Source organism: Eptesicus fuscus, chromosome 18, assembly GCF_027574615.1.
Source record: "Eptesicus fuscus isolate TK198812 chromosome 18, DD_ASM_mEF_20220401, whole genome shotgun sequence".
NCBI classification, from domain to species: Eukaryota; Metazoa; Chordata; class Mammalia; order Chiroptera; family Vespertilionidae; genus Eptesicus; species Eptesicus fuscus.
In genome coordinates this window covers 42,415,060-42,442,621 of record NC_072490.1, presented here as the reverse complement: position 1 = coordinate 42,442,621, position 27,562 = coordinate 42,415,060, and the positions used below count along the sequence as shown (strand labels likewise).

At 48.6% G+C, this 27,562-nt stretch overlaps 1 protein-coding gene across 1 annotated transcript in view; it reads right to left on the bottom strand.

Annotated features, from left to right (window-relative positions):
- Positions 1–22,193, bottom strand: part of CACNA2D3 (calcium voltage-gated channel auxiliary subunit alpha2delta 3) — an 827,325-nt gene extending 805,132 nt beyond the window's left edge. Inside the window, exons 1-2 of the mRNA XM_054729840.1 lie at positions 22,072–22,193; positions 21,362–21,443 (exon numbers count right to left, since the gene is read on the bottom strand). Coding sequence (XP_054585815.1) covers positions 21,362–21,443; positions 22,072–22,193 — 204 coding nt within the window. The remainder of the gene's footprint in view (positions 1–21,361; positions 21,444–22,071) is intronic.
- Positions 22,194–27,562: the final 5,369 nt, after the last annotated feature.

Sequence of the window (27,562 nt, the reverse complement as noted above, 5' to 3'; positions counted from 1 at the left end):
CAGAGCTGGATGCTACAGGAGAGAAACAAAGAGGAAAATGAGCATGTGCATACACACAGACACACACACATACACACACAGACACACACACATAGCAGCAGCAAGAACAGAGAGTGCTACTAAAACTCACACCCTTTAGCAGTGATGTCCCCTACAAGGATGGCTCTGAGGGACATGATCCAAATTTTGGAACCAGGCAGAGACGAAGGGATGTTCAGTAAAGCACTGTTTACACAGTATTTGTGTGTGGTGGGGGGGACGATCTGGCATCAATGTTTGTGCCCGACATTGAGGGAAGGTGACATAAGTTACACCACATCCACGTGGTGAAATGTTTTATAGCCAGAAAGCACATCATTTTGAAGAATACTAAATGAAATGGGGGCATGTCCATGCCAGAAAGTTAGGGGGAGAGGGGGCAAAATAATGTCATAACTATAGTCCGATTCTAATTTTAAGTAGCCTAGAAGAAATGCTGCAGAACATTAAAGCAGTTATTCTTCAATTTTAAGGTGAGAAATAATTTTTTCTTATTGTATTATTCAGTACTTTCCAATTTTTCAAAGAATAGGACGAATTTTATTTTGTAGGAAAAAGAATTATTTTAAGCGGTCCCTACACTGCCCAAATCCACTTCGAATGTCTTGCCGTTATAAAATAGTTGGTACAACATGATCCCATTTATGTAAAGTAAATATGTATATATATGCACAAATATATGCGTAAACATATTCAAAGGGAAAAAGTGTGGAAGAAATACACCAAAATATTAACAGTGATCAGGCCAGAATAGCAGTTGTTTTTATTTGTATTTCCAAGAATGTCCACAATAAATAGACAACACTTGGCAATTTAAAATGCTATAGTTTATCACAGTTGTTATTTCATCCAGCGTCTATGCTTGAACACTGCAGTGAGAGGAAATTCCTGTCTCTGCCAGCTTTTGAAGCCCTGTGGTCACACAAAGAATTTGCACTATAGTAATGACCCTGGCATTTCTAGGACCTACACAATTGGGCCTGGTCTAGGGCCTTCTTCAGTCCTGGGAAGAAAACCAACCAGGGAAAAAGAATCTGGTCAGAGCCCAGCAGGGCTGCTGGTGCGACCAATGCATCAACCTTGCCCCCTACCTCGAGGGACAGGAACAAATTCCAGAGCACAGGAACCTAGTCAGGACCCTACCTCTTGCGGCACCTGGCGGGCCAGTGTTAGCGAGTTACTCCTTTACCACTCAGGGTTGCTGTACTTGTGTGCACTCTGCCAGAGGGTTGTATTGTATGTCACTAACCAGCACAATCATTTCACACGTACAACCTGGCAGGTGCAGGCCGTGCTAGGAAGAAGGTGAGGTGTGATGGTTAAGACCCTGGAGTCCCGGTGCCCAAGCGGGAGACCTGGCTCTATCACCTTCTAGCCAAGTGACTTTGGCAAAGTTAATTAACAGTCTCTATGCCTCAGTTTACTTCTTCAGTTAACTCTGGATAATCACAGAGGAGCTTGCTCGCAGGGCTGTTGGGAGGATTAAATAAGCTCATATGTATTAGATGTTTTAAATGCCATCTGGCTTGTGGTAAATGTTCAACAAGCATCAGGGTGTTGTTATCATCATCATCATCATCATCATCATCATCATCATCATTGTCATCACAAGGCTTTGTCCTAGGAAGCTTTGAGGGAAACAAAAATGAAAGGGATAGAAGGGCCTCAAAGAGCTTGTGGGGCTGAGGAGAAGACCCAATGGTGGTACCAGAGTGATTAGAAGCCAAGGTCATCTATGATGAGCACAGAGAGGTGCAAAGGCAGAGGAGGACAGAGACCGGGAGAGGCTTCCTGAAGGCCGCAGCAGCTGCGGGCCCGGCACTGAGCACCCGCCAAGCAGGAGCTCAAACCCGTTTGATGAGTTAGAGAACCAGGCACAAGGACTGAGAAGTCTACAGGCAGCTCTGGGGGTGCAGAGGGACATTAGGGCAGTAGGAACAAGAGAAGCAAAGGCTGAGAAGAAAGTATGGGATGAGCTTTGAGTCCTAGATTCATACAAGGAGCTGAAGCACAGGCCCAGGTGAGGGTGGAGCTGGGCTAGGATGGGTGAGGAAGCACCACAAAGGGTCCAGGGTCCCTTCTGCTACCTCCATGTCATATTAATTCCTGCTTTCCTCCAGTCTCAGCTAAAACTCACCCCCTCTGCAAAGCCTCCTCTGGACCAGAGCAGGTCACCACAGGGAGACTTGCATGAGTTAGTCTAATTCTCTGAGAAATGCCTGATTCTTGCAGGAGGTGGTAATCTCCATGAGTGTGTGGACGGCATCTTATTCTGCCTGCTTGTCTGTAAGCCCCCAGAGCCAAACATGACACCTGGAATGGAGTAGCAAGACGCAAAAATGTTTGTTGAGTGAGGAATGAATGAATGATGAGTAAATGAAAGACACTGTCAAGTGCACACTGTTTTCTCGTGCTCCTGCCTGGGCCCAGCACGCCCTGAGGCAGCGATATTCCCTCTGGAAATGCTCTCCCCTCCCCCTCCACATGAAGTGGAGAAATGGAAAAAGAAACATGCTATTGATGTATTTTGACATCCTGGACTAATACCTGCTACACAAGAAGCAAAGTAATAATAGCCATCATCTCTCCGATCTATACTGCACTATTCAAGGGCTTAATTCAAGGACTTTTTTTAAAAGAACAGAAAGTGCTCCTCTTCACACTCCAGCCCTTCTGCTGCTCCCTCTCGTCCTCACTTAACCCCGTAGTCTTGCCTGCAAAACAGACCTGAGAAAGAGGAGACGCAGTGACGCTCCATAGCCCATTGCACCCGGAGTCGGAGGGATTCTGCAGTGAGCAGGGAGGTTTAAATCTCCATTGCAATATGCAGGAGAAAGATGGCATACACACGAGGGTCAGCGGGAAAGCTCTCCTCTACCAAGTCCCAGAAAAGGCACCTCGAGCCCTAGCTGGTTTGGCTCAGTGGATAGAGCGTCAGCCTGGGGACTGAAGGGTTTGATTCCAGTCAAGGGCACATGCCCAGGTTGTGGGCTCGATCCCCAGTAGGGGGCGTGCAGGAGGAAGCCAATCAATGATTCTCTCTCATCACTGATGTTTCTCTCTCTTTCTCTCCCTTTCTATCTGAAATCAATAAAAATATATTTTTTTAAAAGGCACCTCGAATGGGGCCTTGATGGGAATGGGCTAGTTCAGCATCCTGGTGGGATCCTGCGACTCAGAACACAGGAGCTCTTCAGGAGCTTTTCTCCAAGAGAGAAAGCTGCCCTCGCCGGTTTGGCTCAGTGGATAGAGCTTCGGCCTGCAGACTGAAAGGTCCCGGGTTCACTTCTGGTCAAGAGCACGTACCTTGGTTGTAGGCTCAATTCCTGGCCCTGGTCAGGGTGCGTGCAAGAGGCAACCAATTGTTGTGTCTCTCTCACATTGATATTTCTCTCTGTGTCTCTCCCCCACTTCTCTGCCACTCTCTCCAAAAATCAATGGGAAAATATCCTTGGGTGAGAATTAACAAAAAGAATTTAAAAAGAGCTAAAACTTACCAGTCTGTCATTTTGCCCCAGAATGAAAACTGACCAAATAATTAGTTTCTAAATAATCATAAGGCTACATCTAACATGACCCACCTTCTGCGGATGCCATGCTGGAAAATGTGCATGCACAGTGTGTGTGCGCACACACACACGCGCACACACACACACACTTAACCCTCAGATCGCAGGGACAGATGGTATTCCCCCTAGGAATTTTGGTAGCATGAAAGAGGGGAGCCAACAAGCCCCCACTAGTTGATGGCCATGGCTGAGGACCAAGCAGACCTGGCGTGAATCTCTGTTCTGTCCTTTACGATCTGGCCGACCTCTCTGGGCCTCAGTTTTCTCAGCCTCTGAAGTTCCTTCATTTGCTGCGCTCATTCACTCATTCCACAAATATTTACTGACAGAGATTATTATGGAAGCCAAAAATAAAGCAATGAGCAAGCAAAGGTCTTGCTCTAGGGGGGCTGACATCCTCTGGATGGGGCAATACCTCAGAGGGCAGGTGCATAACGTAATGGTAAGAATTAAAACAATGGATGCTGCCATTCACTGAATTCCTATGACTGCCAGACACTGAGCTAAATGTTATATTCATGCTCTAACGTCACCTTCACAACAATCCAGTGAGATAGGGATCACTTACAAAAGAGTAAAATGTGAAATAAGAATTTAAGCAGCTGCTCAAGGCTATCTACCATCCACAGGATTCGAACCGATAGCCAGGTGCCAGCAGCTTAACCCTCAGCTCCACTGCTTAGGTCTGGCTCCATCAGCTCGTGGTCTCGGGATGTACAGGCCCCCTTTCCTGAGCTGCTCTGGTCCGTATCAGCCTTCCCTCCCCCGAGATTTCAGCTCCTCCCCGGCTCCAGCAGGAAAGAACACGGCACACTTGTTGAACAAATGCTGGCTTTTTTTTTTTTTTCTTCACTTTGGCAGTTTAAAGCAATTAACGTGATTTAGTCATGCATGTTATTAAGTCAACATTCAAGGGAGGGTGGATCAGGGGAAATGAATATATCAGGTTATATAAATACCAATTTACTCACTGTCTAAAATATCACAGAACTTCATCATATGTCAAATATTTTAGTCCCTTTTATTTTTGCCTTTTATATTCAGAGATGACTCCATTCCCTGACACAACTCTAAAAACAGGGCTTTTGGTACAACAGTTCCTGGGAAATTACATCGGCAAAAATGTAAAGGAGAATGTACCGAGAGAGGATGTCATCTCTGCCCCCGGCAACAATGGTGCGGCCCTGTTTTCTCTTGGCCATTCAGCTACATCTGTCTTGTCTTCCCAGAGTTGGCTCTGCTGTGAGTCACTGCCCCCACTACATTCCTGAGGTAGGGCCAGTAATACCCCACCTCCCTCTACTCGAGCAGGAGCTGGTGCAGACAGAGGCGAGGGCAGCAGATGTTGGTAGGACAGGTGGCTACCGGCACTGAATGAAAATAGTGCCACCCATCTCCCTGTGGAGCAGACTGGGAACTGAGGCAGGGCCTGCCGCCCCCCTGGCTCTGCTGAGTCGGCGCTGAGGGCCCTTGGAGCTTGGTGGAGGGCAGGCTCAGGGAGAAGCCGTGTCGCAGCCAGAGCTGGAACCTGGACTCAGACTCCCAGGCAGGGCCTTGACCTCTCTAGCCCTGTGACCTCTGGTCCAGCCACATCACACCTAAATAACAAAAAAACACCTAGGAAACCAAGCTCAGCAAACCCAGATCCAGATGCAGGAAAGTAAATTCTGGGGAGGTGGGATAACCAAATTAATTTTCCAAAAACAAATGAATAGGAACATAACAGTCATATCTGCACCCAGGGGTGGTGTTCCTCCATCACTAGCTTCATAATCTCGGGCCCAGTTCCTCAAATGCAATACTAGCATAGCACAGTACTCATGGGCTAGCTGTAAGGATTAAAATAAAGAACCTCTTCATGCACTCGCACATTCACCAAACGCTCGTGAGACCTCTCCTTGGGCCAGGTCCTGGGCATGCCAAGATGACCTGGCCAGAGAAAGAGATGAGAAAACAAACTGCCCAGCAGGTACAATAACAAATGCCAGATGCAGTGGACACAGTAATAGGAAGTGGCCAATAGAATACACATGTAAAAACACTCTGTAAATTCTGTAAGTGCTAGGTATAATATCAGAAGTTTTGAAGACCACAGCTCACCCTGTGCTTCCCAAACTTCCCTCTTCCACTCTCCTCCCTTTCTCTCACACTTCCTCCCATGGCTCCCCATTATGCCATCCCCACATTGTCCACATAGGAGCCCAGTGGTAACATTTAGGACCAACTGAGGTGGCTGCTGGCAACAGGAAGAGAGAGGTAAATGCAAACACAGGTTAAGCAAAGAGGCTCACAGCCACACAGCTCTGAGTTCAAGAACCAACGTATTAGCAATGTGACCTGGAGTTAGGGTCCTCCCTGAGCCTAAGTGTTCTCATCTACACAATGGGGCATCAGAGCACCTCTCTCTTGGGATTGTTGAGAAGGTGAAATACAATTTATATAGAGAACTTAAACTGTGACTGGCTGGTAAATGTTAGCTATCACCACCTAGCATTATAATTGGGGGAAACACAGCTTTAGTCTCAAAGATCAATGCTGTAGTTCCCAGAATAAAACTGAACCAACCTATAATCTACCCTAGTAACATTTACAGCACTTTTTTTCTTAGCACATTTATTAGTTTCCGGGATCAATTTACTGTTCGCAGTTAGCCTTCTAAAATGAATAGAATAGAACAGAACAGAACAACACAACAGAATAGCAGAAAGGAGTATAATCATATAGAACAGACCAGACTACACTACAGAGAGTAAGGCTAAGTAATGTTCCATAAAACTTGTGTTTCACATGTGAAGTTGTGTGCAGTGGGTTGCAATGAACCATGTATTTCTTACTGTGAGCCATGGTCAAAAAAGTTTAAAAGCCGCTGACGTGGGGGGGAAATGCAGTTTTGTGCCCAATACACCCCTGGGGGAGCAATTCTTGTACCAGGCAGATCAGGAGCAGCCTTCTATGGGAAGCAGATGACGTCTGTCATACTAACCCTCTTTTGTGAAAGGCTTAGTAACCACAGGTCCCTCTCACCTGTTCGGTGAGAAGAAAAGCCATCGGTGACAGGTCAACAAATTCCCCTCCATCTCACAAATTGGAGAATGGCCACTTCAAGTCTGCTCAGTGACTTCTAAATAAACTGCTTCAACAATCAGACATGCTCCTGGGTACCTCCTGACTTAAAATGCCTGACTTGTTCCAAAGTTCCATTCATGCCAGGTACGCCGAGGAAGGCTGCATCCAGGGCCAGCGTCGGGCTGGGGTCAGAGGCCGAACAGCCACAGCCTCTGGCCCAGGACAACACAGACTTCACACACAGATGCAGAAGCAAACCATGATGGGAAGGTGTGCTTGCTTCCTCCCAGCAGAAAAGACAGGGAATGAGTGGGTCTCTTTAGGGCAAGCCAGCAGCCTTCCCAACCATCAGAAATAAGCAACATTTCTCAAAGCCTGGGCCATGGACCACCCGCATCAGAATCACCTAGTTTGTTAGAATGCAGGTTCCTGGGCCCTGGGCCAAGCTTACTGAGTCTGAATCTCCTGGGGTAGGACCCTGGAATAATGCATTTTAGCCAGCTCCCTGGGTGATATTTCTGATGCTAAAGTCTGACATCCTCCAGAGGCAGGCTCCAGCGCCAGACAAGGGCCACAGGGAGGGCAGTGTAGGCAGCAAGAACAGCACGGGCCGAGGCATGGAGGCGTGGCACGGCCTGGTGTGTTTGGGGACTGTGAGCAGTGTGCTGTCCCTGAGGCATGCCGGGTGAGGATGGGAAAGGTCGCCACAACAGCAAAGGGATTTTGGTGCCCAACAGGCTCTGCACGCCTCAGTGAGTATTCAATAGGTATCTGGTGAAGCAGGAAGAAAAGGAGGGGAGGAAGGAAGAAAATATTTCCAACATTAGGTTATAGGTCTGTGAAGACGGCTAAAGATTTTCCCAAACCATAATATTCTACCCCAAATGAAGCATTTGGTCATTTGAACCTCTATTGTGCAAAAGGAGAAAGTTGAGGCCTCAGGTTTCCAGGTGGTTATGAGCGCTTAATAAACATTTGGCTAATTATTCTGTCTTCTACTTGCTTCCCATATGCAGGTAGTGTTCATAAGGAGAATGTTCCCCCAATGACACGCTGGGACAAATATTTTGGCTGTTAAAAAGAGATCCATTGGGGAAACATTTTCTATAGGAAAAAGTCCGGCTTAAAAGAGATGTAATCCCAGGAAAGGTTGCAAACCAATTTCTCCTGCAGTCCAGCAGGGGAGCTTGGAAAGGTGTGGGACAAGAGCAGAGCGACAGGGGGCTAGAGGCTGCCCCTCTCTGTCCTCTGACATGGTGCCTTCCTTCCCGCTGTGGGCTCCATGCAGGACCCCGGCTAGCCTTCCTGATTCACTGTGACACCGGGGGCAGGCCAGCGAGTCTCCCAACCCACACGGGAGGGGCTGGTTCTCAGGACGACCTTCTCCAGCCCTGAGGTCTCTCATTCCCATTCCCGTCTGAGTGAGTAGCCAGGCGCAGCAGGAAGGCAGCCGTGAGCATAGGATTCTGGTCACTGCAAGGCCACAGGGCAAATTCCAGGTGTGAGATGACCCGAGGTGCTCCGCAGAGCAAAGGTCATCCTGGAAGCCCCCCAGACCACATAGAATAACGTCCCAGGGAGGAGCTGGATGCAGGAACCCTCCAGAGGCCTCCACACGCCATACTCTGTTGGGTCTGACACTGGGAGAAAGGAGGGCTGGAGCTAAACATCTTTTGGCAAAACTGCCCCCCATTAAACCCATATAATTTAATTCCCACTTTGCAGCCAGCTGCTCCCCCTCATCTCGGAGGGGCTGTGCTTGGTGCAGGCTTTAGGCAGCTCCTGGGACTAGGCCTGGGGGAGAGAGCAGGCAATTGCACCTGCAGGACGCAAACGCAAATGCGAATCACCCAGCCTGGATTTACGGCCTCTCCCAAGGTCTCCTCCGACACGGAGGCGCCGGGCACAGCCATGTAGGGCGCAGCCAGGATGCGGTCCAGGAGTGGGTAGCGCTGCTCTGTGGATGCTGCAGGTACGTGCAACAGACGAAGAAGCAGCTCTGATTGCCTGCCACGCACACACTCAGAAACCCAGTCCCAGCGATGTGAAAAATAAATAAACAAACAAATACAAAATCAAAGGAAGCCACACTAAGAAGGTGAAATCATGCTCAGCAAACAACGTGCAGCATCTTGAAGCTGGCAGGGCCTCGGCAAAGGCCAGGTAACGGCCCTACATGAAGGTGACGGGGACAGAAATAAAATCCACGTCCCTCCGGAATGTCACTGGGAATGTGGCACTGGCGCGCTCCGTGGAATTAGCTGCAGCCGCTTCCTAATTGCCTGTGCAGAGCTGCCTCCCCCAGGTTGATGGTGGCGGCTGCGCGGCCCCATCAGTCTCGCTTGGTGCTCCGCGTGCGCCCGCCCAGCACTGCGGTGCTCCTGTGGCAGCTGCCGGGCTTGGGGCTGCGGAGGCACCGGGACCCCTCAGCCTGGCTGGGCGGCTTCTGGGGGAGACCTCGCCATGTTTTCAGGGTGCTGACCGAGATGGGCTGGGATGCTCCTGGGACGAGAGGAGGCTGCCGGCTGGGAGAAGTGAGGACCAGCTGGCTAGGCTGTCTGGCAGTCCCTGCTGGCACCCAGGGGCTGTGGGTGAGGGACAGGCTCGCAGGGCTTCAGAGCTGGATTGCTGTAGCTGGGAGGCAGTCCCCGACTTCTGGTGGCATCCACACCTGATGCTAGGGACCCATAAGACCCAGCGTTGGAGATTAAATGAAGAAAGGGATGTGAAGGACCTTGATCTTGGCCTGTGCTCAACAGCTTTCTTATTCTCATGACTAGTGTGTGAGCACCGGGAAAAGGCTCCCCTCCGCCCTTCCCTTGTTCATCTGTACATTCACGCATCCACACAGCCCCCGAAGCCCATCCCGAAGACAGCTCTGTGCCACGTGCCAAAGAGGACCCTCTCCTCCCCGAAAGAACAAGCCTGCCTCCCCCCCGGGAATTTAAGGTCTAGCTTACCTGCCTCCTTCTCAACACCCGCCCCCACGGAGAGAGATTAAGGGGTCCTCAGGATATCGTCCATCCCCAGGCCTGCCTAGGACATGGACGGACCTGCCAGACTCATTCCATGCAAAATAAAACTGACCCTGGTGAGTGCAAGGGCTGTGGCCTTCAAGCTAGCTGTCACTCATGCGGAAAAACGGAACAGTAGCGTCCCAGAGGGAAATAAAAAAATGAGCATCATCCAACATTCAGGACAGAGAGACGAAGAATGGGAATAACAAGGACCAAGGACTTAAAATTTACGAAGTACTTTCCGAATGTCCAGCTCTGCGCTAAGTCTGTTACATGTCAACAAAGCGAATCCTCACCGTGACCCCATGTGACAGATAAGGGTCCTGAGGCCTGGTGGAATAGAAGCTAAGCTGGATCTCAAAGCCAGATCAGTCTTGTCCCAACCTCCCAGAGCCCACGCTGGCTCTCCCACAGAACCATCCATTACCATAGTGGGGAACGCACAAAAGGAAATTTAACCAAATTCAATGAGCTTCTCAGAAAGGCTTCTAAGAGTCAGACCTAATGAGCTGAAATCAAAAGATCAGTAGCATCATTTTATTGTAATAAAAGAGAGAACTGTAAAAAGCTAGAGGGCTTACTGGGCCCTCCCCTCGGTCCAGCCGTTGCCCTTTTAATTCTGCATTATGAAAGCAAATGACTATGTACCCAAACATTTAAGAATTCAGTTGGGGAAAGGATTAGAGCAGGAGCAAGCCTCCAACAACCACCCCGATGAGCCAACACCAGGCTGTAAGGAAAGCTCAGGGAAATGCTATTCCTGGGAGGTATCCAGATGCCCTTCCTCGGACCCCAGCCCAGGTGCCCAGGATTCACATGACCCAGGCTCCAAACCTGCCTCTGCCACCAGGAGTGATGTAGCCTGAGGCAAAGTCACGCTGTCTGTCTCCATTTCTGCACTTCTATAGTGCAACCTCAGCCGGCTGGTGTGGCTCAGTGGGTTAGAGCGTTGGCCTGCACACGGGAAGGTAGCTGGTTTGATTTCCAGTCAGGGCGTGTCATGAACCTGGGTTGCAGGTTCAATCCCAGCCCTAGTCAGGGTACAAGTGGAGGCCACCAATCAATGTTTCTCTCTCACATGGATGTTTGTTTCTCTCTTTCCCTTTCTCTCTTTCTCCCTCTCTCCCTTTCACTCTCTCTCTGAAATCAATGGGGAAAAAAATATCCTCGAGTGAGGATAAACAAATAAAAGAAAATGCAACCTCAGAAGTAGTTGTGAGGAATTAAATGAAATAGTACAAATAAAGTACATGGCACAATATACAAAGTACCTGCATCATTTTTAGGATTACTGCCTGAGGAGCACTGATGGGGCTCTGTGCTGGGCAGTGTTAGTGGAGGTCACAAACGAGGCCTGTGGATGGCCTATTAGCTCTTTCCCACGTGAACAAATTGCTATCTTCAACGGCAACATGCCCTGGTACATGGCAGCAGCTACTGTGGAATAATAATCCTAACAACAGTAACCAACAGTAACGATAGCCCACCTTTTCTAAACACTTCCTAGGAGCCACTCCTGGCTAAGCATCCTGTGTGCGGCTCCTCAGTCATACCTCTCCACTCCACCCTAGAAGGTAGTACCACTGTGCCCATTTGACAGGTAGGAACACTGAGGCTCAGTGACTGACTTGTCCGGGTCAGATGACTAGTCAGCAGTAGCATCAGATTCAAACCCAGACCAGTCTGACTCTGATCCAGACTCTCACGCCTTCGCAGTTCTGCCCTCCCAAGACCAACCACCTCTCTTTAAAGACTTTTAAAATCAATAAAATCTAATTTCTAACTTTACATATTTTTCCTGTCATTCATAGGGTATTTGTTTCATGGGGAAAAAAAAAACCTGAAGATCTTGCTGTTGAAGTAGGAAATCCAACATGGGTCTGTAATTCTGAAATTCCTGTTCTGAGAAATGTGCGCTGCTGGTTGTATTTTAAAAAGGTTAGTGAGCTCTGAGCCCTTTCCTAGAGGATTACCTCTTATTTCAGGGTGACCAGATGACTCCTGATGTTCTGAGATACTTGGACACAGACCCTGGGATTTTCAAGGGGTTACCAGTTTTTATCAACAAAAGGAAACAACCCATGTATACTAAAACACCCACACACACATTCGCCCACGCACACACATACCCATGCACCTTTAAAGATTGCCTGATGTTGATCCCCTTGCAGTGTGCCCTCAGCCAGTGTGCAAAAGTATAACATTCCGAAAGAAGCCCAGACCAGCACCGAGGAAGAACGTTCAAACTTCAGCATGACCATCCCAGAAGCCAGGCGACTACCACTTATTGGTCAGTGGGGCAAAACCCTCTGCCTACCGAGCTGTTTGTACATGATGCGATTATATTGTGCTAACAGAAGTTTCCCTGATAATAGAAACTGGTAGGAAGCTAAGAGCAAAGCTGTATGTTATGACTCGTGGCCAGACTTCCTACTTTCAATGGATTTATTGCCTCCCACACCTATTGTTCCTTCCTACAATATTTTTCCGCCTCTGCCTCAACGCAGCGCAATGGAAAAGGCAGTATGGATGGCTTAGGGACACACCAAAAGCCTGCCTGGTGTTTCTGACTCTCACCTTGCTTTGCAAATTACAATACAATGGTATAGCAGGAACAAACTTGAATCCCACAACTGGGCACTTTTACTGAGCGAGGGACAGGATGAGGAAATTTGGCAAGGGGGGGGGGGGCAGCAAAGAGGGGGGAGGCAAAAAGAATGTTACCTCCTCAGGGACATAATAAATGTTATTGTTTGCCATTGTGCCCATCACATTAAGTGTGGGTGACACATACTGCCTTAATTTTATGAACTCATCATGGGATCAAAGTGACTACAATTCCAGGCATCTCTTGTTCCTCATTAATAATGAAACAAGACTCTATAAATGAGAGAGTAGCTGGTGAGCTACAGCTCCCCATGTGCCACGTACCATTCTAAACTCTTCATGCGTTATATCATTTAATCCTCCCAGAGCCCTCTGACACAGGGGCTTTCATTATTAGCTCTGTTTTGCTGATGAGCAAACCAAGGTAAAAATGGTGCAACCTCGCTTTCTTTCATTATTGACTTCTGACTTGGGTGCTCATTAGAACGGCTTGATGCATAAACAACTTTTAAAAGTTATGCGACTACAATAGCATCCCCTTCACGATTTCAAGATGCTGGTACCTATGTTTACACAAAGAGGGGTGGCAAGTGTCACTCAGTCAAACGCTTTAAGGAGATCAGCAGAGGACTGCAGATGCTCCAAGGCCAAAACACAACAACAGAACGTGACAAGGAAGCTCTGAAGAGGGGGCGGGCAGAGCCAGCGGGAAGAACCAAGGAACATGGATGCCCTTCAGTGCCTCCTGATGACAGATGGCGGCCCGCATGCAGTGCAGCATCTCCCTCCCTGACTGGAGGAAAGACTCCCTGCCCCAGCGAGATGCCTGCTCCCCGGCTGGCCTCTTCCACTGCTCCCCAGGGGCTAGGCGGGAGAAGTTCAGTGTCCCCCAAGGCCAGCAAGAAGAATTTTCACAGAAGGAAATGCCTGGCCTGCTGTCCTAGAGGATATCTGGATTAATGCATATCTGCAGTGGCTGCTGGGTGCACTTTTACAGCAGGAAAAGCTGCTGGGTGCTCCGGGCTGTCCCTCTGGGCAGTGCAGCAGACACAGGCATTCCTCGGCCTGGCCCACCGCCTACACAGCAGGGTGAGCCAGGGAGGAGTGACAGGAAGACCCTGTGTGAAGGGCTCCTCTGAGCAACTCCCCGGCCCTCAGGGAGAAGGGTGCTGACCTCCAGAAGACTTAACATCTGGACAGGGGCTGTGTCTGCTGCTGCCTCCTCCTACTCTGAAGTACTTGGTCTCACAGGGTCCTCCCCATCAAGTGCCAGGTGGGCTCACCTGCCTACATCCCAGCACCCAGCACTCACCCATTCATGCCCTTGCTTGCTAACTCAGTCCCCATGTATGTGTGGAGCCACGCCCCATGAGTGTGCAATGGAGTTATCCGAGGACCAGGTATTTGTGTCATGCAAACAATCATCACCTCAACAACTCGCTGGCATGAAGCGCTTATGTGCCAGGCACTGTGCTAGATGCTCTGAATATTTTATTTTATTGAATCCTTACCACAGCCTGTAAGGTAAAAGGTATTGATCTCCTTTCACATTTGCAAGTACAAGTTCAGAAATGTTAAAAAACAAGGTGACCCAGCTAGGAAATGGCAGATCTGGGACTTACATCCAAGTTCTGACTCCAAGCCGCGTCCTCTCAGCTGTTATCCTAGGCTCTAATTGTTTCTAAAGTAATTTCCCAGATGTTATCTCATTTAATCCTCCCAAACACCCAGGAGGTAGAGAAGTGCAGGTACATTCACATTTTTTCAAATGGGAACTGAGGTCAAAGAAGAGCACACAAAGAGGAGAGGCCACAGCACCGTGGACTCGGCAAGCTCAGCCTGGTCACCTTGGGGAGGCTGCTTAACTTCTGAAGCCTCAGCTTCTAAATCTGTAAAATGGGGTGACTGGTAGTCCCTGCCTCCTTAGGTTGTTGGGGGAACTGGATGGCATGACATATGTAAAGTACTTATCACAGTACCTGGACTGCAGGGACGCCCAGCGAATGCTGTATCTGACTAGAGGCCCGGTGCACGAAATTCATGCAAAGGGCTCGGCCCTCGCAGCCCCGGCTTCATCCAGAAGGTCGTCCGGAAGGACATCCAGAAGAACATCCGGAAAGGTTATTGGGCTGCCCAGTCTAATTAGCATATTATGCTTTTATTATTATAGATTAAGATAAAATGCCTAGAGAAAACATAAAAGGATGATGCCACTGCTCCTAGGCCAGTGATCTGACCTTTAACCACACTGTATCTCCAAAGATGTGTATCTCTGAAAATGCTCTATGCTCTCCACCTTTACAACAAAATGAGCAAAGGATGCCCCCTACACTGACTGCAGCCAGGAACCTTAAATTAGACTGAGAGGACCAGTGACTCAGCAGGGGGAAAGCCAAACTGAGGACAGCCTCTCACACAGTGGGTTTTCCCGGACCCAGTGAGTCCTCGGCTTGCTTTAATGCTCTATTATTATCTTGAAAGTCTTCATAATTTTTTAACAAGAGGTCTCATGTTTTCCTTTCACACTGGGCCCTGAAAATTATGTAGCTTGTCCTGGTCTAAGCAGATCCTAAGCTTCCAGCTGCTTACAAAATCTCAGATGCTGGACAAATGCACTCCTGGCGGACCGGGTCACTCGGTTCTGTCCTAGCTCCCTGGTGTGCTCCCTCAGGCCCTGCTCTCCAGCAGCACAGAGGACAAGAACAGTCCTCCTGTCAGCAGGCAGCATCTGGCACATTCTGTTATGAGCAGCATCCGTTCTTATTGGCACACTCATGCACACACAAACTTAATAAGTATAATGGCAATGACATGTGCAAGCCCCGAATATCGACTGGCAGTGGCTTCACAAGAAATGGATAACCCAAGACCATCCACAGCCCTGCCCAGCTTGCCTGTCCAGGGCATTTACATGAATAGCAGCTCTTTTAACCTTGGGAGGGTACAGTTTTCCAACGGCAGATGCACAACGTGAAGAAATAGCCAACTATTTCTTGTCGAGAGATAATGCTCTCCTTTCCAATTTGGCCTTGAAATGCCCACTAATAGTTTGGTTTCTGAGTTATTTTCATAATCTTGATTTGGGGTAACTGGGAAGCTACGCAACATATAAAGTTAATATACCCTATAAATGTAATGCCACAGTTAAACTGCCTTGGAATGAGCACCCAGAAAGTGTTGTTCAAAACAAGTGATAATTGAAATGTTTGCCATTTACTAGTATTGAAAACATACTAGACCCTTTTCAAAGTTGTATTTGTAAAATAACTTTTTCCTGAAAAGCAGATGTGCTGGCTATGCAGGTAGAAATCCCCTAAAACACCTCAGCTATACACAACCCCCCTCCATCTGCTGGTCTCTAACTACTCAGGAAAATCAAGGGACAGCAAGCACCCTCCTCTTCCTCTACCTCATTTTCTTCCCTTGAAGGAGAAGCTGACTTTAGTGGACCAAAGAGGGCTGATGAGGATTCTATGTGTTGCCAGGTATGAGGAACTTCTCTCGTTGAATGATGCATAAAAGCATCACTCGAGTCCCTCGAGATGAAACACAGGCCACGTGTCTCTTGTAAAAAAAAATTACATTAAAATGGGGGGAGGGGGAGGCAGGAATCTCATATGCGAATTCATAGACTGGCATTTATAACATCGATTTCATTTTTTTCTCAGTCTCAGCCATAGCAAACCTCTAAGTCACATCATAGTGTCCCAGGAACACACAACCTGTGGACTCCGGAGCCCATTCCAACAAGCACTGTGAATGCAAAAGATGAGGGAGGTGCCTGAAATAAAGGCCTCAGAGGTGCGTGCTTGGATAAAGAAAAGGGCCACTAGTGGGCACCCGCAGTGGGAAATCTGGATTAATGACAGACCTGAGGCAAAGGATCCCTGTGAGAATGCAGGATCCCTTAGAGAATGCTTCTCTAAGTAAGCCCAACACCCCAAGCCATTCATTGACCAGCATAAGTGGGAGCATTAAACACCACGTGAGGATCAATCAAAAACTGAAAAAGAAAAAGGCTGAACCCCAAACTTGCACTTATTTGAATACAATGAACCATCAGGTAGGTGCTCAGGGTAATGGTTTTATTCATCCTGATACACAGCTATGTCTTTATCACAGACTGGAAACATTAATTGTGCTTGCCTGTGCCTGACAGATTTCATAATTATTAATTAGGTGGTTTGGTACTCATGTGTTTGCCTAACAGCACCCTGGTATTAGAATAAATAAGATAAAATACAATATAAAAGAAAACCAGTTTGATATCACCATAGTAATTGATCACAATGGATTAGCACGTGGAAATAAAAAGTTGAAGTTTGCCTCTGACAAGAGCACCGTGCCTGTATTTTCATTTCCCTTATCTGACTAGCATGCGTAAATCTGAGCAAGAGGCTGTAGCAGTTCCTAATGAGAGAAAAAGCAGAGCAGAAGTATACCTGGCAGAAAAAAAAATTTTTTTTGAGAAAAAAAAAGAAATGAACAAAAGGGGCTCAAACCAAAACTGAGCAAAGCCATAAAAAAAGAACTTTCTCTGAACAGCAAGTGACCATATACCAGTTTATAGATGCAAGTAGATATATGCCTGGGGAAGATGCTCACACTGAATTTTAACTGGTTTACCCTGCCCTGCTAATGTCCTGACGATTGGGCTAATGACACCAATAAACTGCCCTCAAAGTTTGACAACTGTCATTTCCGCCCAGCTGGTGTGGTTAAGTATCGACCTATGAACCAGAAGGACACGATTAGATTCCAGTTCGGGCACATGCCCGGGTTGTGGGCTCAATCCATAGTAGGGGGCATGCAGGAGGTAGTAGATGGATGTCTCTTTCCTTCTCCCTTCCTCTCTCTAAAAATTAATAAAAACATATATTTTTAAAAAGTAAAAGAAAACTGTCGTTTCCGAGATTTCAAGACTTTAAAAAATAATCTGCCAGGGAGAAGTCCAGTAATTGAAGTGGTGCCGTGACTTAAAGCATCGGCAGCATCGGGTGAATGCATTAATCTTGCAGGATGACAAATAACTGTATTTATTCAACAAAAATTCTCAGCTAAGTGGTACCTCCCCCATAAAAGCAATCTGTAGGGCGAGCTTCAGGCTTCCTAAGGGCAGCAAGCACTGCTCCCCAATTCCTGACAAGTGTCTACTCCTATTTAATTATTCAAAAGTCCATCGATTCCCACATTGATAAAAAAAAAAGTCATAATTATCAAAATGGCTTAAAGAGCTAGCCTTTTACTCTGCTGACTCTGCCCTGTGGAAAGAGACATCAAGTTTGTGTATTAAAGCCGCTCTCTCAATAAATAGTTGATAACACAAAAACCTAGTTGTACATTCCAAGAAGGGCTGCATGAGGCATCCAAGGTAAATGTCAATTCTTTCCCAGCATTAAGGCCACAGACACACATTACCTATATTTCTGCTGTGTATTTATCAACACAATTCTGGAAAATGCAATTGGAACCCTTCATTCCCATGAACATGCATTCCCTGAATGCAGGACTAAATAGAATGAAACACCCAGCTCCTACCAAATTGTCCCCAAGGAGGATGAAATGAGAATCATGCCAGTTTAATGCCCTTTCTTGTGAATGTTAGGGCTGGGGATCCGGGAGTTTAACAGCCTAGGTTATCTGACCTACTAGAATGCCTCCCACTGAATCCCGGTATTAGTGGGGTAATGAAGCCATGCCTCCTCCAAAGAACCCAAACAAAGCACATTCTTTGGGGAAAATGAAGCGAGATGGAGGAGCTGAATCCTGGCATGAATATGTCAAATAGAAAAGTTAATTAAAGGGTGAAGTGAATCGAAACCCCTGCAGTATCTGCAGCTCAGGAAGGCAGCATCCAGGCACACAGCCACATACCAGCACCTTCCTTCCAGGGCCCGCTCTCCTAAACCACGGGAAAGCCTCTCAAGATTCACTCCAGTTCCAATATCCAAGCCCCACATTCCCCCATTCTGTACTGAAAACACACAACTTTGCTAAAACATGGACTACTGCATTTTATAAAATAAAAAATTTCCTCTTTGTAAGGAACTAATAGATTGCTATTCCTGTGCTCAGCAAAGACAAAAAGGAGGAAAAAAAAAAAAAAAAAAAAGAAAAGTCTGGCAGTCAATACCTAATACATTATCATAAGCTAAAGTAGCAAGAGCCATGGTATGAAATATAGAAACAATTAATAAAATATTCTCCTTTATGAAGCCACAACAATGAGGCACATTATTAAATATGTGTATTTATGTTGAAGTCAGTGATAATTCTGCTATCTCCCATTAAATTACCTGATAAGAACCTATTACCAAAATGGCAGTTTTCCCTGTCTTCAAACACCTTAAAATAGATGGCCAATTATTACTTAACTTCTGTTCACAATAACTACTTTATAAAGTTTTTGCCTTAGTGCAAAAAGTCCTAAAGTCCCATGCTAAAAAATGAACATACTACATCAATCACAACATGAAGTGTCAATTAGAGAAACTACACAATAGAGTACATAAAATTATACAGTGGCCTGCAGTATACCTCACTTAACTGAAATTCAAGTTTCAATGTCCATGCCTTAAACATGTAATTACAGTCTATTATGCAACACAGCATTGTCACGTTTGAGTCCTCTTAATACAGTGTTAATGCATTTTTCAAACAAGTTTTCTCAGTCATTTTGAGAGTATCTTAACTGTTAAAGATGCAATGCTGCAATGGAAGGATGCATAGAGTTTTGACTTAGAGAAGTAATTTCTCATGCAAACAGCCAGAAACTTGAAAATAAAGAAGAGAAAGGCAACCGACTCCTTGCTTTTCCAAATGAGGCTACGCCTCCCACACTCTGAGCACCTCAGATCTTTTCTCATTCATCCTCTGAACTCTCTAAATCAATGTTCTTTGCTAATTATTAAAATAGTCATAGTTGGGGGCAATGGAATAAGACAGCCAAAAGATAACTGCAAAAATGCTCCCCAATGTGCATTATCTAATGTGCCCTGCCCATCATTCATGGAAGTACTTGCCTAGCAAGCCAAAGCCCTAGGTACCTCAGGACTCCATGGCTGGTGATTGCAATCCAAGAGCCAGAGCAGATACCCATCCTGGAACCTAATGCTAAGCAACACCTCACCTTCCTCGAATCAGATTACCAAATGCCAGGCAACAGCAAGAACTGACAACAAAGCCATAAACAGCTGGAAATAATTATACAATTGTCAAGCTGCAAACATGACAAAAGCAAAGCTAGGCTTGTGAATTCACTATCAGAAAGGATGCTGATGAGAAGGTAAGAGAAGCATTTTAACTGTTTCCAATTTGCTATTATAGAGAAGCCAATAATATGGTTGATGGGGTTTTGTGCAGTGTGTGTGTGTGTGTGTGTGTGTGTGTGTGTGTGTGTGTGTGTGTGTGTTTTCACTTCAGAGAGAAGAAAAATATATATTTCATGTGCTCCTACAAAATGTGAGAGAGAGGATATATAAGCACAACCAAGAAAACAGTCACAGGCTCTGAAGTAGTGCTTTCCGAGTTGCTACAACTCAACTACAACATGCAGATGAGAACTATTTCTTTAAAGTTATACAAACATTCTCTTATTTAAAAGTATAAGAAAAATACACAGACAATGCGATAGTCCAGAACTCTTCACATAACACATCTGACACATGGGCAAAACGCCAAGGCAGGGTACAGACTGGTCCAGAGTAAAAGAATATGAGCAAAAGAGGCAATTCTTACTGAGAGGAGGTTCACATGTATGTAAATTACCATCGTCCATAAGGGCACATCAGAGCCTCAAATTTGTATCAACTGCCTTTAATTCAATGAACTCCTTTCCCAAATAATGGAGTTGAGCAAACAATCTGCACAGTTTAAAAGAGTATGGCTACTGGCAATTTTTAAACCGAGTAACATTCTATTATGGGCTGGCATTTTATTACGATATTTAAATTTCATGTGACAAACTGTTTCATATACCGTCCCCAAAAATGCTACTCTCTGAAGCGGTATGCCATAAATAAAATACGTACTTGGTTACCAGGCAGCATGCATAACACATATGTTACATTGGCCCAAAAAGCACATTTTAAAATGCTTAAAAGTTAACTTAACAATTTAAGCTGTTTGCACCCATTTTCAGAGAATTATCCCCTCAAGGCCAATTTTGTTTTCTATCTTTAAGAGAATACTTGGATTAATCCTGTTGATTTGTTAACTTGAAACTCTTTTAACCCCTCTAATCTCTCATTCCCAGACCTTTTTTCTTTCTTTCTTTCTTTTATTCTCAGAGAGGAGGGCAAAGGACCATATATCTCACAATGTAATTTTAAACATAATGCTGTCTGTCTGAATTAAAATTGATGCCGCTCCTGATAAAAGCCTAATAATCAATTCTCCATTCTCATTACTCTCCAGAATTATATGGACGCAGACCAATTTCTTAAGTTTGCGGACCACTCTCCTAGGTTATTACCCGGCAGTGCAGCTGAGTGGAAAGATAACCATATTCATTCTCCTTATCTGTAATGATGTAATGCATCCCAGCCCTGGGTCTCGACGATTGGGGAATAATGGGATTGTACAACTGCAGGGATGACAAACAATAGGGCAGCGTCTCTCTCTGATCCACTGAACCCCAGACTCACAGGCAGGCGAGGTGAAAGGCGCCACCATGTAGTGACGGAGTCGGCCCCTTGGATGAAGTTAGCATTTTTGGGCCGGAGGAGCATCTGCTCTGGCTCTGAAGCAGCAGTACCGACACTGGAGAGGAGAGCTGTGCAGAAGCACCGAGTTTCAGAGCCCCAGCCAGGACAGTGCCCGTGAGTACCCTGCTTTTCTTTGTGTTTAGAATCAAGTGTCATCTAAAAATAACCAGCCGGTAGGGAGAAGTCACCGCACAGGGCATTGCCAAGAAACCGGGGGTCAGGGACACCTCTGCTAACTGATGCTCCCGGGGGGGGGGGGGGGGGGGGTGTTCACGTTTGTTTGGAAAACTAAAACTGCCTCCATTTTCTGTGCTGGAAAAAATCCTCAGCTTGCTTCCTGCCACCACAGAAACCTTACCTTTTGCAGAAGCTGGGAGCCGGAGTACTTGGCAGCAATGGATTTTATCTCCCCGCCGAAAGCCGAGGCCCAGAGCTTCACCCTGCAAGGGAAAAAGGGCACAGGAACCAATGGAACACCCGTGTCACAGCCAACGCGCACGCACACGCACCCGCGGGCTGTGGCTGAAGGAGCCCGGAGAGAGACGCTGGAGAGGGGGAAAAAAATGAAAGAAAAAGCACCGAACTGCAGAGCGCGGCGCGGGAGGGGGCTCCGGGGGTCACATAGTTCAAAACGTGCAAAGTCTCCCAGGCTGTCTAAAAAGATCACTGGGTTTTATTTGAATAATTGCCCGAGAACTTACCCACGCCAAATGGGTATCACCTGGCCCATACTAGTCGGAAGAAGCCCACCCATCCCCCTCCCCCAAAAGAAGTGAAGGTAGCAACGATGGGGTAAACAAACGGCCCATGGAAGTTGGGTTCAGTAAACAGGCTTCAAAGTTGGCGCTGTCACTTGAGGTGAGCCTCTTCCAGGTCCCACTCGCCAGCCCGGGGGTCGGGGCTGGAGGGTCCCACCCCAACCTCGCCGCCCGCTCCGCTCCGGGAAGGAGTGCAGGTGCGAGAGGCGAGGCCGACGCCAGCGAGACCTGCCGCCCGCACCTGCCAGGCGCCCAAACTTGAGCACAGCGGGTCGCGGGTCCCCTCCCCGGGCGCGGGAGCTGCACTTACACGGAGAGCGGGATCTGCTGCTCCGAGCGCACCGCGGCCCCCAGCGCGGCGTAGAGGAGCGCGGCGGCCAGGAGCGCCCGGGGCCCCCGGGAGGCGCGGCGCGGCCAGCCCGGCCCGGCCATGCTGGGCTCCCTCCACGCGCGGCGGCGGCGACACGAGCGGCCGCGGGAGCTGCGCGGGGCGGCGGTGGGCTGCGCGCTGGGCTGCCTGCTCCGCGCTGCCCGCCTGCCTCGCGCGCCCAGCTCACTTGAGGAGCAGAAAAAGGAGCGGGCGGGGTGGGGAGAGGGCGGGGAGGAGGAGGGAGGGAGGGAGGTGGAGGGGGAGCAGGCGAAAAGGAGGAGGAGGAGGAGGAGGGAAGCGCGCCTCTCGCAGCGGCGGCCGCGGCCCCGCCTCGGCGGACCCGGGGAGTCCGGCGGCCACGGAGGGCGGGTGGGAGGCGCCGCGCGGGCGGGGACTCGCCAACTCGGGTGTCCTTGGCCGCAGCGAGCGCGCCCTGCCCCGCCCCGCCCGGCCACTGCGGCCGCCGAGTTCCTCCAACTCCGCAGTCCGCCGCCGGGGCGCGCCTCGGGCCGGGCCGTCCACGCCGGGGCGGGTGGGGGCGCCGGAGGGAGGCCGAGGCGGGCGCAGCGCCCTGCACTTCGTGGGTGACAGCTCCTAGCCGGCGCGCCGGGTCCGGGTCCGGGGCAGGGGCGGCGGGTCGGGGCCGCCGAGCCTAGAGATAGCGCGACCCCCACCCGGCCGCGCAGTTTTCCTGAAAGAAGGCGGGCGAAGAAGCAAAAGTCTGAAGAAGGAGCCGGGTCGCCCGCGGGCGGTGGGGTGGGGACGGGGCCGGGGGCTCAGGGCTCCGGCGGGGGCACGGCTGCGCGGCCGCCCGCAGCGCTCCTGGGCCCGCAGCGCCGGCGGGGAAGGCGCGGAGGGCGGCGCGCGGCCGCGGTGCAGGGAACCGGCGCGGGGACCGGCGGGCCCGCAGCAGAGCCGCCTTGACGCGCCGAACCCGAACCCGGGCGAGGGCTTGCGAACAGCTGGCACTGGGATGGGCCAGGCCGGCGTCCGCAGGGCTGCGGGAGTGACGGGGCCGGGGTGTCGGGATCGGGTAGGGAGCAAATTGGGCGCCAAGTCCTTCCGGACGGGCAGACTCCTTTGGTTTGGGAATGGAAGACCCCCTCGGAGAGCCAGGGGTCCCCTTCCCCACTCGGACCCCAGCCACCGGCGGAGGCTCACTGGGGCGGCCCGCAGAGGAAAGGCAAGGTGAAAGAAGCCGGGGTACCCCCGGCGCCCTGAGAACCAGGCTCTCCCGAGGCCTCGGGACCCGGCTTTGGGGGCCCCTGACCCCCGCGCGAAGTCTGGGGCGTGAGTGGGAACTTTGCGGAACGCTCGCGCCGGCCCGCAGTCAGGACGGCCCCTAGCGAGGCTGAGTCATCCTGGACCAGCCGCGCTCCAGACCTCGCGGGGTCTCCTGGCGGCCTAGGCACCTGGGCCCGCATTCTCCTGCCCCCGCCTGCCACCTCAGCACCCTCAGCTTTCAGGGAAGGAAGGGTGGGCTGTGGCTTCCCCGGTGGTGTCGTCGAGGATCCTGCCCAGCAGTCCCTGGAAAAAGTTCCCCCAGCAGATGCTGGGCTTGATCTCAGAGTTGGCAGCGCGGGGACATGGGCCACTGAGCGCCCTCCCCCCCCCCCCCAGGTTCCCGTGGGCCCTTCCAGCTCCCACCTTGGGGCACAGCGCGGGGAACAGGCCCCACCCAGGAAGCGCCAGGTGCGCCCTGCCCACGGGCAGTGTCTACAGTCTCCACGGATGACTAACCGGTTATAATGAATTCTCCGCTTCTGTGCACACCTCCCATCTCTGGAAGCATGCTAGCAGGTCCAAATGAAGCCAAGTGCGCCTGACCCCAGGGCAAGCGGTCTGGATGGCTTTGCCGCTTAAACAGGGCGTGGGGGGGGGGGGGGAGAAGAAAAATAATTTTCCTGTCAGAACCCAGAAGTCTTTCCCGCACAAATGAATAAATGAGTGAGTGAAAGACTCCAATCCCCGTTACCTATAAGGTATCTACATAACACCCCTCATGCAATCCCTGATTTGTCCAGTGATAGGATGGTAGGATATGCTCAGAGACCTGCCTTCACAGAGTTAATATATAGAGACAGAGACAGGCTTTGCTCCCAAAGCCACCGTGATAAATGCATAATCATAAACTTTGACAAGGGGTCAAACATAGCATATGACAAAATAGTACCTGTAGCAGCCATCCTATCGTTATCCCTATTCACTGATGGGAAAATTGAGGCACAACAAAATAATACAGCTTAGTCATATTTGAACAACTATTGGATTGCTAGACTATATTGAGAGCCACCTGGGCACCAAGGTCATGAGAACATTTTATCACGAAGTCATTATGGTCCACCAGCCTGACCCAGGCATTAAACTTCACAGGCAACTAGAGGGTAACCAGGAGAGGAGCCCTAACACAGGGCATCACCGTCACAGGAGAGTGGCATCTTGAGCATTTGAAACTTACACACAGACTATCTTCAACAGAGCATTATGCACAATACATTTAAGATGGATCCCACTAAACATTCTCTACTCCAAACAAAAATCCTATATTTCAATACCCAACCCTCAGTTGAAGCATTGAATCCAGCTAATGAACCTGCAGACGCTGTCCCAGCTGAGGATGCTGCATTTATCCTGCAACAATGAGTAGCTACCATTGGGGTCTGAACAGAGAGAACGTGATGAAACGGAGATGACTTTTCCAGAAACCTTCACCGCATCCTGCTGTATGAAATGAATTCCAGAGGAGACCCCACAGCAGCGGTTCTCAGGGCAGGAGAAGGGAGTGAACAGTTGGGACTTTTCACTTCCTCACCATGGCTGGGGGGTCTTCCTGGCATTTAGTGGATGAGGGTAGGGCAGTGCCACACAAGGAAGAATTGTTCTGTGTCCCATGGGACTTTCAAATGTCCCACCGGACATTGGGGTAGGAGAAAAGGCTGCTTATAATCACCTGAATCGAGAACGTAAGCCCATTTTATGTATAAACACACAGGAGTGTTTGCATGGTGTTAATAAACACTGAGTTTTCCGGGAAAGCAACTACTGTGTAAATAAAGGGAAGGTTGTCTTCTGTTTTGTTCAGAACCTTACCAAGGGGGTTGTTTGTTTGTTTTACCATTTTGGAAAATCACTTCTCCCATGGCAACTGTGCTCACAGGTCCTGAATCACTAGCACATCAGTATCAGTCTTCACTTGGGGTGTGGCATCCAGTTAGTCCAAATGTAGGCACAAGCATCTAATGACTTCTTACATCCTGCAGTGCAGTCTTGCACGAGCATTTCACATAGTGAAGTACCTTTTATTTTATTATAAATTGCTTTTATTTATTTTCTTTTGTATTACCAGATAAAGCATCATATTGATTTTTTCTTTAATTCTGACTTTGAGTAGGTTATGCTGTCCTAGAATTTCATATCTGGATGGTGAAGGGGGATATTGGGTCTAACTGCGTAAGCTCTACTACTCTGGATTACAAAGACACCAGCTACAGGGCTGTGATGTTGCTGGTAGGGATACAAAATGGTTCGACCCCAAAGAAGCAAAATGACAAATGCTTTAACCTTTGACCCAGCAATCCTGCCTCTGAGAATGTATCTTACAGTTACTAAATGGCATACATATAGAGTTATCCATCATCACATTATCTCTAAGAGCAGAAGATTGGGAACAACCCTTGGTTATCAGTACAGAATTGGTTCAAGAAACTGGTGTATCCTCACAATGGAGTATTAGGCAGCAATTTTAAAAGTGAGGATACTTTCTACATATGGATGTGGAAGATCTTTAGCTTTATTAAATTTTTAAGTGAGGTACAAAACAGTGTATACTTCATGCTACTTTTGTGTAAGAAAGGGGGAAATGACACCTATTTGTTTAAAAACAATGGAAGGTACCAAGAAACTACTAATAGTTATTACCTGCGGAGGGACTAGGGAGAACAAAGTAGAGGGGATGAGTTTGAGAGTGACATTTCTCAATGTTTATTTGTCACTTTCTGTCATTTTGGATTTTTGAGCCATGTGAATGAGATACTGGTACTTATTCAAAGCAACAGAATACAAATGTTCATAGCTCTGTAACAATTCAGATTCTGGGGCCTGAGCTGGCGTGGAGAGAGGGATAGATCGTTGGGAAGAAATGTGAGAAACACTTGAAGTCCTCGATCCCTACAGAGGTGGTTCTCAAACCCCCAGAGGTTCTGATTCAGTAATTCAAATTGGGGCAAGACATGGAGTGGGGGTCTGTATCACCACTTTTGCAAGCACAAGGCTTCTCTCACTCCAAGTACAGTATAGAGCTTTGGGGTCAAACAAACCTACGTCCAGGTCATGGGTCACCCCCACACTAGCTGGGGAAGTTACTCAACCTCTCTGAGCCACCCTTTCTCAATGGCCAAAGACGGTAACCACAGAGCCATTTCCACGAAGACATGAGGAGAATGAAACGGGCTAGTGCAGCTAAGTATTCCACAAATGTTGGTTCCTACTTTCATTCTGCAAGCATTGCTCTGGCTCTCACTTTGCCTCAGAGTGCCAAAGCCATGGAGCCCTTGGCTGAAGCCCAGTTCCCTGCTTGACCATCAACACACACACACACACACACACACACACACACACACACACACACACTCAAACAGAACCCATCTCTCTGTGCCTATCGCACTGCCTGGCCCAGACTTCCATCATATCCTCTGTAGAATCCTTTGACTGACTCCTAATGAGGCATTCCTTCTAATACATTCCTTTTTAAAAAACAAAAATCACATCATAGGCATTCCACTGCTAGAGATCTTCCCATGGTTTCTGTCTTAAATTAACATTCAGACTCCCTACCAAGGCTCCCAAGGCCCCTGACTGGCCCGCTCCAGCCTCCCTTTCCATTCCTCTCCCCATTGCTCATTGTGCTCCAGCCAGTCTCCTTGGAGCTCCCAAAATGCTGAGCTTGCTCCCACCTGGGCCCTTGCATGTGTTGTGCCCTCTGCCTGGATCACTCTTCCTCCAGATGGCTCCATGGCTTTATCTCACTGTATTCAGGTCTCTGCTGAAATGTCTCCTCCGTGGGGAGAACTTGACCCTGACCACTCCAGGTAAAAGAGAAAAACATACACTGGCTCTCACACAACGCCTCTCTGTCCCCTCACCTTGCTGCATCTTCCTCCTAGCAGTTATCACTGCTGATAGAGTGATCGATTTGTTTACACTGCGCCTCCCCATTGGATGGGATGTGCCAATGTTCTTCATCATTCTGACTCTAATGTCTTCAGCAAGGACTTCAGTATTATGGGGACTCGGTAAACATGGGCGGAATGACTAGAAAGGACGTCATAAGCACGACCTTTCTCCTAAGGTCCTGCTGATTTCCTTCCTCCTCAGGCTCTAGTACACCTCACCCCAGACACAGGGCCTTTAAGAAGGCACTAGATTTGCCAAA